The sequence below is a fragment of the Populus nigra genome, chromosome 1, assembly GCF_951802175.1.
Source record: "Populus nigra chromosome 1, ddPopNigr1.1, whole genome shotgun sequence".
NCBI classification, from domain to species: Eukaryota; Viridiplantae; Streptophyta; class Magnoliopsida; order Malpighiales; family Salicaceae; genus Populus; species Populus nigra.
This window is the reverse complement of record NC_084852.1, coordinates 37,140,481-37,156,107: the sequence shown is the minus strand read 5'-3', so window position 1 is coordinate 37,156,107 and position 15,627 is coordinate 37,140,481. Positions and strand designations below refer to the sequence as shown.

The following is a 15,627-nucleotide window of genomic DNA, read 5'->3' as shown; positions in this document are numbered from 1 at the left end:
TAATTAGTCCCATTTGAAAGAAAAGAAAAGAAAAGAAAAGTAGCAGCAATTCCTCAATAGCTGCCACAGCCTCTCAGACCTCAACTATAAATAGGGTATTGTGAAATCATGCTTTCTCATCCATTTTCTTCTTTCTCTTATACTCTCTCTCAACTAGTTACCTTTACTTGATTATACAAGTGTGTGGCAGTGTGATGATAATTATGGGGTTTGCGCTTAAATATGGTTATTCCATTCTTTGTGTCGCGGCAGTGGCACTACTGCCTGCAATAAGTCACTCCCAAGACTACACATGCTCAAGAGCAACTTATTTTGGGAGCCCTGATTGCTTAGGGACCCCAAGTAAGTATAAATGTGTGTGTGTCGAGATCTCCTATTTATTCAGAGTTCATAATTATATTGCTTATCTAGTTATGCAAATGTAAATATTTGTAAGAGGACTACTGCTGTGTAAGCTTAATTAACAACATATATGTTTTGCATGAAACAAGTACTCATGAAATGCATGCATGTAAATGTTAATGCAGCTGGAGCTTGCGGGTTTGGAGGATATGGAAGGACGGTCAGTGACGCTAATGTAGCTGGTGTTTCAAGACTCTTCAAGAATGGTACTGGCTGTGGTGGTTGCTATCAGGTACTTGAATTCAAGGCACTTAATTATCAGTATTGAAAGTAATCAACTGCTACTTTCAGGGTAATAAACAAATGTGTTTAACTATTGATAATGCTGGTTTTACATATTGTTGATTCATAACAATTTCAGGTTAGATGCAAAGCTCCAAACCTTTGCTCTGATGATGGGGTGAACGTAGTGGTTACTGACTATGGTGAAGGAGACAAAACTGACTTCATCCTCAGCACACGTGCATACTCAAGAATGGCACGTCCGAACATGGCCTTAGAGCTGTTCGCATATGGTGTTGTTGATGTAGAATTCAGGAGGATCCCTTGCCGCTACTCTGGTTATAATCTCATGTTCAAGGTCCATGAACACAGCAGGTTTCCTGAGTACTTGGCCATAGTTCTTCTGTACCAAGCTGGCCAAAATGAGATTTTGGCTGTGGAATTACGGCAGGTACGTTTTGATTTCTTCTTCTGATATTCTTTTTTTACCTTTAATACCACTATACAGGAACTAGCATGTGAGAACTTGACGTGATGTCTTTAATTTAGGCCATGTTTGTTTCTCGGAATTCATTTTCCGGGAAACCACTTTCCAAACTTTCCTGTGTTTGTTTGCCATTAGAAAAGTTGGTCAACGAAAAACACTTTCCGGTCAACGGAAACACTTTTCGATCAACGGAAAACACTTTCTGGTCAACGGAAACACTTTTCGGTCAACGGAAAACACTTTCCAGTCAAAGAAAAATTTGGTTTGATTTCTAGGAAAGTGTTTTCCCTTTTGGCTGTGTTTGTTTTCCGGAAAGTGGTTTCCGGGAAACCACTTTCCAAACTTTCTTGTGTTTGTTTGCTATTGGAAAAGTTGGTCAACGGAAAACACTTTCCAGTCAAAGGAAAATTTGGCTTGGTTTTCAGGAAAGTGTTTTCCTGAAAAATTTGGGCGGAAAACACTTTCCGGAAGTTGTGAAAAATTTAGAAATGTCATTATTTGCTAATTATATCAAATTTGATCCTCAAACTTTTGATTGTTATATATAATTTGTTTTGAATATTTATTTTTTAATTTCATCTCTTAAAATTGAATTTTTATATTAATTTTGGTCTTTATTTTTATAATTGCTATTTGCTTTTTTCTTATCATTTTTTATTGAAATTTTTTATCTATCAAATTTGGTCCTCATTCTTTTGATTTTTACTTATTTTATTTGAAATAATTTATAAAATGTTAATTATTATTATTTTAATTTCTTCACCTTTCATTTTTTTTAATTTTTTAGATTTAATCTCTATTATTTTGATTATTATTTATTTTATTTGAGATAATTTATAAAATTATATTTTTTTTCAATTTCATTCTCATTCAACTTTTTAATTTGTAAGATTTGTTCCTCATTATTTTAATAAACTTGAAAAAATAAAACATTAATAAGTTATTTTCCAGCTCATTTTCCAACTTATTTTCCATTTCATTACACTACCAAACATCGGAAAATACTTTCTCGGAATTCACTTTCTCGAAATTCATTTTCCAAAAGAAAACTACTTTCCTGCAAACTAACGTGACCTTAATTACATGCAGGAGGATTGCAAGGAATGGAGAGGCATGAGAAGAGCCTATGGGGCAGTGTGGGATATGCCTAATCCACCAAAGGGTGCCATTAGCTTGAAGCTCCAGGTCTGTGGCAGCGCAGGGGTGACATGGGTCCAAGCAGATAATGTTTTACCAAGTGATTGGAAGGCTGGGGTTGCTTATGACTCTGCCATTCAGCTTCCTTAAAGATTGAAGGACTAAGTCATTAGTTTGCAGCTAGTCGGACATAAAGAAGCTGCTAGTTTGTTGTTTCTGCTTAGTTCGTTAATTTGTCTTCAATTATTATGTATTTTGTAATTCAGCAATTTCTCTTTGCTTTGAACAATAAAAATTGGGTTGCTGTACTTTGTATTGGTAATTAAGGATATATATCCACTTATTGGGATCTTCTGATAGTCTTGATCACTAAAATTGATTTGTTTTTTTAAAAAAATTATCATTACAATAACAATAAATAAAATGGTTGAAAATTATAAAATTACTAGAAATTTAATAAATCTCGCCAAAAATGTATTTTTTTTAATAATTTTAGTATTTTAAAAAAAATAGTCAAAAATTAAATCATTCCCATAATTTGTTTTAATCATTTACCAATTTTTTTAATATTAAATATACCCCATTTTAAATTAAATTTGACATCTACCATGCTCATTAACCTTTAAGCTTTTTGTTCACAATATTAATTCCACTCTTTTGCAAACTGCTTATCCGGCCATGAGCTTAATTATCTTTCTTGATCATCATCTTCTCCCAGCTCCCATCGTTCACAGATTATCAGTCATCGACATCTTCCTCCTCATCAAACATTGCAATCTTGGAAGGGTCCCCTCTGAACTCCAAATCTGACCCTTCCTCCTCTTTTGACTCCTCGTCAGCCTCTGGTTCTTCCTCACCTTCAGGGACGTTCCCTGCACTTATTAATCTGATCTTCGTATTGTTTATTAAATTTCTTCAACTCCCTCTCTATTGCATTCAAAGCCCTGGCATAATTGCTACTGCTCATGTTCTTTTTTCCTTTCCTTATTCGCCAAAGCCTGGCTCGAGATAAATCTTCCAGCGCCATAGTCATAGCTTTAATATTATAAAGGGCTGGAACCTTCTCCGACTCTCCCTGACCCGCATGGCTTTCTCAAGTTGCTTATTAATCTTATCAGAACTCCCTTGGAAGCTGACCCAGTCATGCATTAATCTTCATGGCATTCTTCATTTGATCAGCAGTGGCCGACATCTCCTCAAACGCTTTTCCTTGGCTGGCCTGAACACATGCTTTTGATCAACGGATTCATCACTATCACTAGCAGTTCCTCTAAGAGATGCCTATTACAATCAGCAAATACCAAAAACCTGTGTCCAGAAACGCGACGTCATCTTCTCCTGCACGCTACATGCAACAAGTCAGAAAACCTCAAGATCCTACATAATTAGAACATGGACAGTTTTTTTTTAAAAAAAATAAAAATTACACCTCGGGAACAAACAGATCCGTCAAAAAATCAAAACTAAAATAACCAAGAACCTAAATATGTTTTTATATACAGACAAACGAGATAACAATCAAAATAATATTATTATTTTCATCTTATAATTATTTTTTAAAATATTTTTTATTTAAAAATAAATTAAAATAATATATTATTATTATTTTCTATTCCAGCACATCAAAATAATCCAAAATTAAAAAAAAAAAACAAACAAAAAAATATTTCTTTCTAAAAATACCATTTAAAATGCAATTCCAACATTCTCTAAATAAATAAATAAAACAAGAATTTGAAATCTTGGTACAAAATTGATTTTGCCATAAAAAATGTATCAATGTGGCCACTCGGAAAAAAAAACAATAAACAAACCAAAAACCATTCATTGATGTAAAGAAGAAAACTCATGAAGTAACAAGTTGCCTTGAATCCAAAAGGCTTTGACTTTTTTATTTATTTGAAAGTACTTTTTATTTGAAAATATTTTTTTAAGTGGTTATTTTTTAATGTTTGTTAGTTTCATGAAAAATTAGTTAGAAAAGACTTTTCAGTATTTGATTATTATGTCATGAAAATAAGTTGAAAAATAATTTTTTTTAATTTTTTTTTCAAATTTATAAAAAGAATAAGGACGATCTTTTAAAGATAAAAAAAAAATGTGGAGGGATGAAATTGAAAAAAATATAATTTCATAAAATATTTCAAATAAATAAATAATAATTAAAATAATAAAGATCAAATTTGACAAATAAAAAAGTTGAAAGATGATGAAATTGTAAAAAATTAAAATTTCATAAAATATTTCAAGTAAAAATAAATAGTGATCATAAGAATAAGAACCAAATATGATAGATAACAATTTTCAATTAAAAAAAAATAACAATAAAAAAAACGAGGACCAAAGTTGATATAAAAATAAAATTAAATTAAATTTTAAATGATGAAATTAAAAAAAATTAAAAACAAATTATATAGTAATCAAAAGATTGAACACCAAATTTAATATAATTAATAAATAATAAGATATTTCTGAATTTCTCACAACTTTTGTAAAGTATTTTCTGTCCAAAATAAAAAAAATACTTTTATGAAAACAAAACCAAATTTTTTTTTATTGAAATGTATTTTTTATTGATCAATTTTTCTAATGATAAATAAAGAAAATCTTAATATCATATATAATTATGTTTTGGAAGCGGTGGCCAATGTTTGAATTGATTCTAAATATAAGTTTTTGTTAATTTAAACAAGAAATAGGTGCATGTTTTCAAGATTTTTTTTTTATATATGTGTTTTTTGATTTGAGGTTAAAAAGAGATAAAGTTTGAAGCATGGATGCTGACTAGCTGAAAATGATATGGATAGATTGAACAGAAAAGGAGGGTTTTTTTTTCTTTTCCCCAATAAAAAAGATTTTAATAAAATATATAAAGAAAAAACTAAACACTTTATAATATGACTAGACAAACATAAAAAAAGATAAGTCTTCGAACTTTAAAATTAATTAATATACAATCACCTACGGTTTGCAAATTAATTAATTTAAAATAAAAAAAGCCTAGGTGATTGTATATTTAATAATTTATTTTCGTGAAATATATTTGAGTTTCAATTATAATTTTTTTTATTTTATTATTATATATCAAAGATCTTGTTACATAATTTAATTTTCTCAAGAATATAAAACGATGATGATGATATTGGATGCTCTAGAAGAACCAAATTATTGCATGCCTTTGAGTTACATAGACGACGTGATGGTCACAAATTCATGGTTTAACGGGGTTTGAGAATATAATTCAAATATATTTTTTTAAAATTTAAAATTTATTTTTTTTAATCATTTCTTTAATGTCAAAAATTAATTTTAAAAAATAATAAATAAATAAATTATTTTAATACATTTATAAAAAAAAAATTAAAAATTGATTGTTGTTTTTATTTTTAAAAAAAGCAAGTCGTTTAGACAGGTCGTCAGGAAGCAGAAGTACACGATAATCGATATGCCAAAGGAAACAAAACGACAATTCGTCTTTATACACATAAAAAATATATTATACACCATCGATTTAATCACCAACCGTTCAAAACAAATGGCGGGAAAATCAACTTAAAAAATCGAACCCCAAGAGACTAACTTTCCCTCCCATTCTCTCTCTCTCTTAAGAAAAAAGAAAACCCTAATCTTTGTCTGCAAAAATGGAGGAAAACGATCCTTTCGCTGCATTAACAAAGCTGTGTCAAGTCTCCGATTCCCAAGAGCAACACTTGAACCAATGTTCCTTCGCTCTTGAACCACAAACAAACGACGAGTCTCTCTCCCTCGACGGCGAAATCCCTGTCGCCTCCACCGCCATCACCATGGTCTCCCCTCCACAAACTTCAGAGGATAACCACAAAGACGACCCAAACGAAAATTCTATCCTTCATAAAGACGACGTTTTTTCCACTCCGCCTGAAGATCCCTCCCTCTCAAGCTCCCAAAACCAGCACGAGCAGCAGCAGGAGGAGGTCGCTGTTGTTCGCGCAAAGGAAGATCAGATGGTTGAAGGAGCAGGAATCGATGAAATTATGGCCGTTGATGGTGGAGATTGTGCCGGAGATTCGATAGAGAAGGATTTAGGGCTTACTGCAGAGACGGAATTCACAGAGAGAACTGAGATTGAAGGCCATTTGGGTGGTGGTGAGGATAATTCTCAGGACGAAGAATTAATTCACTGTAAGTGTACGAAAGGTATGGTTTTGAAAAGAGGATTACCTTCGTCTTCTTCAAATAATGTCTTCAGCGAGTTTTCGACTAAAAGATCGAAACTTTATGATAATAATCTGGGTTTTGTGACTCCAAAACCTAGTCTAAGAACTGAAATAGGGAAAAGTTTTGAGAGATTGGTGAAATCATTGGATAGATTTAAGTGGACTCCAAGAGCTAGTGTAGGGGCTGAATCTGTGAAGTGTGACGAGAGGTTACTGAAAACATTGGATGTAATTACGGCTAGGTCAAAAAGAGCAAAACGTTTGAATAAAAATCTGGGTTTGGGGAGTCCAAGAAGCAGTTTAGTGCGTGAAACTGAGAGGAGAAGAGAGAATCTCGGGTATTCTGTGGAGAAATTGGGTTCTGAGGGAGGGGGTGGTCCTAACAGTTGTTTAAAATCTCCACAAAATGAGCAAGTTGGAGAAATGGTGATTGAAGTGAATGGTAGTGGTAGTGAATGTAGTGGAGAGAGCTCAGCGAAGAGGAAGCTGGAATTTTCTACTGAGGTGATAGAATATGAGTTTGAAGGAAATGATGCAGCCTTAAGATTTGTCGATGATGGAGTGGACGAGAGGGAAGCTAATGGATTTCGCAATACCAGGGAGGAACATTCTGCTAGAAAAAGCACAAATGACCTTGAAAAGTTTAGATATGTTGGTCCTAATGTTGGTACAAACGCTTGTGGCAAGGAGGATGATGTTAGAGAAAAACGTGTGTTGCCGGCATCTGTACCAGGAAGGAAGGAGAATGCAGGAGCAGGGGAAGCGGAGCATGATACTGTTTTGTTTGAAATGACTTGTATGGATCTTCAGATCACACTATTAGATGTGTTGAAGATACTTGCAGAGGAAGAGCGGTATGATCCAAGTTTGGAAAAGTTAAGTATCTTGGAGGCTGCAAAGATAGGTGGGATAACTTTTCCTTAGACCCTGTTAACGGCCAAAACGGGAATATGATAAAGGCAGGGAGGTATGATATTGCAGATATTGGTTTTTGAGGAGCATGGATATTTTACTTTGCAGCGTCATGTTAAAAATCCATGATGAGGCAGGTAGGTTTCTGAACTTGGAAATTAGATATCGTTCTGCTGCTTTACTTCTTGCTGGATGAATTTGCAAGTTACGAGACGTCTCTAGGCCTTTCGAAGCTGGTTGTGACTTGTGAGGTGCAAGGCTGTATTGTATAGTCATGTCATGTGTATATAACTTTGTGATAAAATTGCTATTGTTTTCTAAAGCTGTGGTTGGTTAGTGTCTACGATAGAAGTGATGAATATAGAAGAGATATAAGCTTGTTTAGTTGCAGTGATGGATATGGAGATGTAAAAATAAATTTGTTTATAAGATGTGAATTTTTATCCTTTCAAAATACAAGGACATGAAGGCATGTTTCCTTTGTTTCAACTGTTTGCATTGACATGTTTTCCTTCTTCCTTTGCTTTCTCCATCGTTCCTTCGAAGTACAAGTAATGAATGTCTAAAGTCAAGCCCTTGCTATGCAATCCAAGTAGACCTTGAATTTATTATGCACTGGCTGTCAAACACGGGAAACGGTGAAAGGCACACTTTTTTCTTCTATCTCCCCTGAAATCAGGGAAATGTAAAAATACTGTGAAGTTCTTATCATTGAATGACATAGCCATTGCCTGTTCAGTTGAACCAAACGAAGTCATTTGTCATTGTCTCTAAAGTAGTCACAACGCCAAGCAAAAAAGTTGCCTTCCTTGGCCAGGATAAAAACACAATGTCTGGCCACTGGCCCACCATGATACATGCTTTGGATGGACAACGTTGACTTCTAGAGTCTTCTTTCATTTGCTTCAATGGCACTGCTATTGACCTAGTGTTAAACTAATGGCTTCCCAAACAAATAGAATAAAGTGGAGAGAGGAGAGAGGAAGGAGGGTGCCTTTTGTGACTGTAAACACTGCAGCTTGTGATTTATCAACCTCAACTTTTTATTAACCTATGTATGGATAATTCTATATTTCTGCCTCGCTGGGAGAAACTATATGAGCCATATGGGAGAAAACATTGCAGGGCATCACCTCATGTGAATAAGTATAGCGATCGATGGTTTCACAAGAGCTCCCCAACTTTGCAGGGCATCAATGCTTGAATGCTGCTACCTTACTTAGGCAGAAGGGCCCTTAAATGAGTAAATGTGCTCCCATCTCAGTCTCCATTGCATTTCAACAAGAGCTCCCCAACTTCGCTCTCCTATCAATTTACGAGAATGACAGTTTGAGCTATTAGTTTTTACAAGCAATCGGAGTTTGCTGGGTTAGAACACATCAAGATAGAGATTGTAAGCAATTATTGAAAACTATTTTCGTAAAAACTTAAAACTTCTGAAGCGATTTCATTTTCAACCAAAGCCATTGGAATCATGACTTCACTCGATTCCTCTATCTTCTTGCCAACCAAACCGAACATCAACATGATATAAACCTACAAAGAAAAAAAATATCCTTTCAAATACCCAATGGGAAACAGCAAACAACTCAAAAAGGTAGGTGAAGTCCACTGTGATTGAAACTAGCACAGGTTTGCCCAACTAGCAATCTCCTGAACATGATACGATATCAAATTCTCTAGAATTTGACTTACTACCGATTACAAAGACAGAAAAGCGACACGCTTCAAATTTTCCCGCAGCCAATCCCAGTGATCAAAGTTGGTCTTAAGCAAATAGCATTGAACCTACTAGTCCAATTCAAAGACAAAAATACGTCCTCATGATTCCTCCTCAACACATTCAAAAACGTTATCCCATCGTGGATGCATATTCGTTTCTCTTTCTATCATTTGGTGGTCGGTTGGAGTATGGAACTTGTAGTTCAGATGCAGACGGGCCACTAGCAACAGGTAGGCATCCTCCAAAAGGCAAGTACAAAAGCTATTCTACTTTCTTCTCATGCATCCCGGAAAGCCAAACCTCCTGTTTTTCTTTTGGTTTTTACTCCCTCGGTGTTGGTGAGTAAAAAAGCAAACCAATGAATGGGTATCTCAAACAATATAGCTACAACTGCATATATAACTCTTGAAATCACCAGCAGATATGCATTTTTTAGCCATATATTACAATCTGTTGTCAACCTATACAAAATCCCACCAGGAGTCGATCTCTTAGCATACCAAGTTCAAAATAATCAAGGGAAAAAACAGCAACCATCAAACCTCATTCACAGACTTGCTGGTTTTGGCATGCAAAACATGTTTAACCTAGTCACCTGATTCAGCAGAAGGTGCATCTATCTGGCCCTAGTGATTAAAAGTATCAATATAACAAACATTGTTAGGGGCAGCCTAGGTGCGGGTATATCGAGCTACTACTAGTGCTAGCCTGTTGGCCAAAACTATTATTAGTTGGGTAAAGGAGCTCTGCCTGTGCAAATGAACCATTGGATGGTATGTCCAGCAGCAGGTCCTGATCAGAACTTTCATCCACAAAATGGAGAGAATCCAGCATAAGGGAACTGCCATCAGGAGGCAAGGCAAATAGGCTTCTTGGACTAAAGCAAGAACCATCATTGTCTATGAGTTCTTTGATCTCATAGGTAGCCTTCATGACAATCCTCTTGGGGCTCTTCATTGACTTTGCTTCTGAGAGTAGACAAAAATAAGCTTATGAGAATAGTTGCAAAGCATATCATAAAAGGGGTTCCATACAAGAGAAGTGATGTCCATGGAAGACAATCACTCTTAACTTTCACCACTCATGCTGGTCGTGACTAGCTTGCAATATCTCCAGGGGGATTCTCAGAATTAACTGTGTCCAGGAAGCATGCAATTTCTACTCATGGTCGGCATGTTTCAATGAGTGAACATATACATGTGCTCTCTATATGTGTTCTTTAACAAACACTGTTCTGATTAAAATGAACTTCTACATATGACGAGAAGGATTTGATACATCTCTGTTACCATAATTCAATATAAGAGAAAGCAGCCAACATCAGCACAAAATTGATTTTGCATGCCGATTTGTATTAGCATGTTCCTCTCCCATTAACAAATTTTTCTTAGCTTTTAGAAGTAGAATTTAGTTATTAAACTTTCAGATTCAATGTCACCATTAGAAGTCATTTGCTTCTAAGAGAAAAATAATAGAAAAGATCAACTTGCTCTACAATACATCCAAGATGAGTATATTGCCAACCTGAAAACTTCTGACTTGGGTTGTCACGTGATCTTTTGGCACCAATTAAATTACTCGATGCAACAACATTTGGATTTGGTCCCTTTCCAACAAGAGACTTCCCAGTGCTATTTTTACTCTTCTGCAGCCAAAAGGAGAAGGCAATGAGCCATTAAAATCACATGTCCACATTCCAAGGAATTGATGTTTTCATGCAACAATGTTCCTACTTTAAAAAGATCAATGCAAACCTTGAGTAGATGATAACGCTCCACCCATTTGGACTTTGACAAATTGGACAGTGTAAGCCTTTCCAAAGTCTTACAGTCTTCAGTTTTTGCTTCTAAGAAGAAGAGATCAAAGACTCCTTCTGAAAGCAGTTGCTGATAGCAATTTATGTTTTCCTTGAATTGTGGGCTATCAAACATGCTTTTGATGCTGCAAAGACAACAATAAATCATCATCAATCTTGGATTGAGTATATTTCAGTTGAGATTGAATAAAGGGTGATAGAATACTTTGTACAACACATAATCACACACCAACAAAGGCATCCAGTGTTAATATCATTTTTCAGTGAACTGACCCCACTCTAATCTATGCTTGGCACACTAAAGGCTTGGCTATAAATGCAAATGCTATCAGGTTCATGATGATATTGACAAATGCAATGATTGACTTGAATGGCTAATGAATACAGATCTTTTTGAAAAGAAAAATAGATAAGATCAAATGGCAACTGACAGCAAATACAACGCCTTGTGTCTCCTAATTGCAAAAGTGTTCATTTCCCACCATATTAACACTTAGAAATATATTCAACAAGGCATAAGGCCAACCTGTTGGGAAGTTCGGCGGTATCAAGTGGAGGTAGATATTTTAGTAATTGCCGCTGCTCTTCATTTGTTAAGTGTCTTGCAAACTCCTCAAAGTTAAGAATATCCTACACAACCATGAGCAGAATCATGATATGCACACAAGGGGAATGATATTAAAGAATATCTGTTCCGCACATGTCTAAACATTCAAGACTTTGGTTCACTCCATGAGAGGATTAAATAGATGTGGGGGAAGAGCAGGGGATCATTCAAAAATGATTAGAAAAAAGAAGAAAGTAAACCTTGAAATTTCGATCTGTGCAAGAAATTGAGTGGCATGTACTTAACAAAAAAGCCACGCCACGTGTGATTAGTGATGACATGAGATAGATACAGGGAGAAAAAAAATGCAACTTACATTCAAATCAACACTGCAAAGTGGTGAATTATGACTTCCCAGGATGTGTACCTTTTCATGTGGAGACTTGTCCCTGAAATTCCAAACAGTTGAAAAATGAACCACCAGTACAGTAACAGTTACCAATGTACTCTCACTTCTTTCCCATTCCAATACCCCCTGGATCCTAGTAGTAGTCTGAAATGTAAACCTCTGATCAAACCCACTCATCAGCTTATTTTGTGAATATTCTCTATCCACGCTGAAACCTACCCGTGCCTGTATTTATATGTACACTTGAATTTTAATCATTAGGAGGTGATGTTTATAGAAAAACATCATATCTGGGTTTGACACTGATACAGAGTTTCTATCCTTGTTCCATATATTAAAGAAGAATGCCTTTCAAAGTTTTGAAAACATGCGTGGATGAGTTACCTATTAAGTTGCTCTTGCTGCATCCCTTGTCCGCTGAGGTTCTTAGTTTTTACAGTAATAGGATATGTCATATTGACACTCTTGTTTTCATTATGTACAGGAAGGATCACAGGATGGGAATAGGCCTCATTTGTCGAGTATTGTTTTTTCTCGACAGAAAGGGAGCTAGCTTCGGATTCCTCATCTCGAGCTATTGAGCTTGGATGTCTAATGAGAACACTTCCATGTCCTATCTCAACAGAAACCATTGGAGTTTCGTTGTCGAAAAGCAAATCCTCTTCTGAAGAGCCAGAGAAGCATGACGACTGCTGCTCATGCAAAATAGTATATAAATCTTTGGTAAGCTTCTCAACTGGAGATGGCTTTGGCCGATTGACACAGGTCCTCTTCCTAGAAGGTACCAAGGAGTCCCACACAACCGATTGGGCTGGACCTGAGGAAAGAACGAGAATACATGTATAAGTCAATGCCACCAAGCATGTTTAGAGCACAAAACACTGCATAAACCTTTCTAAATTAAGCCACTGTCCCCTATAAAACTCAGTCAGTGATAGAAAGCCACGAGTACCAAGCATATTGGTTTCAAAACTGAAGAGCAAAAGTACTGAGGAAATTGGTTAGTTTGGCTCCAGTCACACTCCCACGCATCACTAGCCCCACTAAAAGAGGCGTCAACCGTAATACTAATACCATAGTATTACGTCTTTAGTGAGATTAAGTATCATAGCAGCCAGCTTCCAGTATGCTAGCATCCTAGAAAAGCAAGGAAGTGGCTTCTCTTTATTCAGAAAATCAGAGTGAGATTCTTATGAGATGTACCTTGCTGCACATACAGTACTATGATAACCTCTCTTCTTTTTCATTTCCTATAAATTTGGAGCTGCTTCCAGAATTCATTACTTTCTTATACCAAGCACAGCATTCAAGTGAACTAGATATGCAACTAATCCACTCAATTTGACACATGGTAAACAATCATATTATTTGAGAGTCATTCTCTTTTGAGCAATCAAAACACAGAGAACAAAGATTGATCCTAGTGGGTGCTCAACCTGTCAAATCACTTGCATCTGCACTGCCAAATTGTGCACAACTCTCCGAGTTGGATATGGCTGACCCAGAACTTGACCTGTTACTAGTGTCTTCATCTACAACCTTTCTATAACCTTCGTTGTAATCCAGAGCAACACCTTCAGCAACCCTATGCTCATAATTTGGCTTTCTTTTAAGCAGTTTCACTTCTCTGTTCTTGTTCATAGATATACTCTTCAACCTAGAGACTCTGTGATCCTCGTAATCATCAGGGCCAGCCCGGGCATGGAGAGGGGTATAGTTTGCTAGTGTTCCCTTTGTCCTCCATCGTGATCCACATGCATTGCACAGAACTGGCTTCTCAGGAGGCCCGTTGCGCCAAAGAGGTGTGCCTGTTGGAAGATAGTTGTCAGCAATACACATGCATGTTAAACAAGTTTATCCACAAAATTGATAGGAGAAGCATTTTAAATTAATATAAATAAACCAAGGAGAAAATATTTCTAATCCAAAACTCGACACAACAAACAGATTAGGCTAGAAGTTCATGCATTTAAGGACTAAAACTTAGCAAATATGTGTGTGTGTGCATTAATGTGGTGGTACTGTCCGGCTGTGTCTCTCTTCTGAGAATGAATCACATGCGAGCAGCTCATAATGCTTCAAATGATGGGAATGAGGAGACTACATAAGAGCAAGTCCAGCCATTCAAACCAGAAAAGGCTCTGCTGGACACTGCTGACTCTATTTTATATACAAGAAAACTCAGGTCCACAATGTGATTGCCTCCTCGCAGCAGCTAATCCGTCAATAATGGTTGACAAACCACAAGACATTAGCTATAGCCAATTAGCATAAGCTGAGCTCCTTCAAAGGAGTTCAAGCTGCAGCAAACTTGAGATGAACTATTTTCTTTGGAGTTTACAAGTATGACCATTGCACTCCCAACAAATGTAACCCAAACAGTGACCAAAGTCCAATGGAACAATAAAGGAATTGTTTGATCACTAGGAAGTTCAGACTTTAGAGCAGATTCCAGAGCAAAATAACGGAGATACATGTTTCACGTGAACTGAATTGAATTGTTTCAAAGCTTTAGCAGTATAAGACCCCAAAAATGTACAAGAATAAACTTGATAGCAGCAAAGCTTGCCAGAAATACAACCCGAGAGAAAGGAATACAACAAGAAGTCAGTCAAGAACTCAATAGACATGAATTCTATCAATAACTTAATACGACATGCCAAGGAAGTACATTTTCCATTGGATCATTAAGTTCTGCAAAGAAAAACGATACACTTTGACTCGGAATTTGGTCTCCTTAAATCCTATACAGAAACAAGAAAGCCATGCTGATCAAACATGTAGTTCCCCTGTATTCAACAGACTCCAAACCCAATTTGCGGTGATGTGATATGTTCAAGCTTTGTTTGAGCGGTCAAAAAACCAAACAAGAGATAGAGTGAAGGGTTTATAGATTCAATAACAAGTTGAAAACAAGAAACAGATGAGTATCTGATGTGTTCAAAGAAACAAAAGACACCCGTTGTTCAGAATCCATGTATAAACAAACAGAACAACAAGTGCTCTCAATTTATTCTGTCTGTCCGTGTAATCTCTTCCTCGTTGGTCATAACCATTCTATTTCAATGATACAATTATAGTTCTGTATATACAAAATCAATTACAAGAATATACAAGGAAGGGAAAACAAAAGGTGAACTAAATGGTAATCCAAGTTTTTACAAGGAAAAAAAGAGAGGAGAAACAAGAACTCACTTGTAACTCCACAGTGACAGCAAGGTCCTTGCTTGCCCATATCTCTCTCTTTTTTCCTTGAGTCAAGAAAATTAAAATTCAAAGAAATAATTTACAAGAGAGAGAGAGAGAGAGAGTATTAAAACTCAATTTATATAAATATATATAAAAAAAACAGTTGTAGAAAAGATCAAAACTTTGTATAAATTTGTTCTTTATATTCAAGCCTTATGAGGCATACATGAGTGCTTCTTCGGTATATAAGGCTATTTTGCAGCAAACCCAGAAAACAGTGTTTGCAAAAGAAAGTAAAAGCCAAGAAACCCAGAGAGAGTTCTATAATATATACATCACCATGTCTTGCAGTTGAAGGAGGAAAAAAAAATGAAACAAACACAGCAAAGAAAAGAAAAAAATCTAGCAGGAAATGGAAGAGTATTTTCAGCTGGGAATCTGTACAATCCAATGAAGAAGAGAAAAGACCATTTAGAGGAATCTAATAAAAGAGGAAGGTGAAAAATGAGAGAGAAGGAGAGAAGAGGTGCGTGTGTTTTTTGTCTATGTATATGACCTCTTTGTTGTTGTTGTTGTTGTTCTATTGT

General features: G+C 35.7%; 2 protein-coding genes across 2 annotated transcripts; one reads left to right on the top strand and one right to left on the bottom strand.

Moving 5' to 3' along the window:
• Positions 1–203: 203 nt before the first annotated feature.
• LOC133696424 (expansin-like B1) lies at positions 204–2,457 on the top strand. The gene is made up of 4 exons (XM_062118613.1): positions 204–342; positions 528–634; positions 764–1,075; positions 2,201–2,457. Exons 1-4 carry the CDS (start codon positions 204–206, stop codon positions 2,396–2,398), a joined length of 756 nt encoding a protein of 251 aa, XP_061974597.1. The 3' UTR covers positions 2,399–2,457.
• A 7,021-nt stretch (positions 2,458–9,478) lies between these two features.
• LOC133673818 (GATA transcription factor 26) lies at positions 9,479–15,627 on the bottom strand. The gene is made up of 8 exons (XM_062094721.1): positions 15,047–15,627; positions 13,288–13,659; positions 12,236–12,668; positions 11,819–11,891; positions 11,422–11,525; positions 10,834–11,020; positions 10,604–10,724; positions 9,479–10,047 (listed from the first exon to the last, which is right to left on the bottom strand). The coding sequence occupies exons 1-8, from the start codon at positions 15,084–15,086 to the stop codon at positions 9,740–9,742; spliced, it is 1,638 nt and encodes a 545-aa protein (XP_061950705.1). The 5' UTR covers positions 15,087–15,627; the 3' UTR covers positions 9,479–9,739.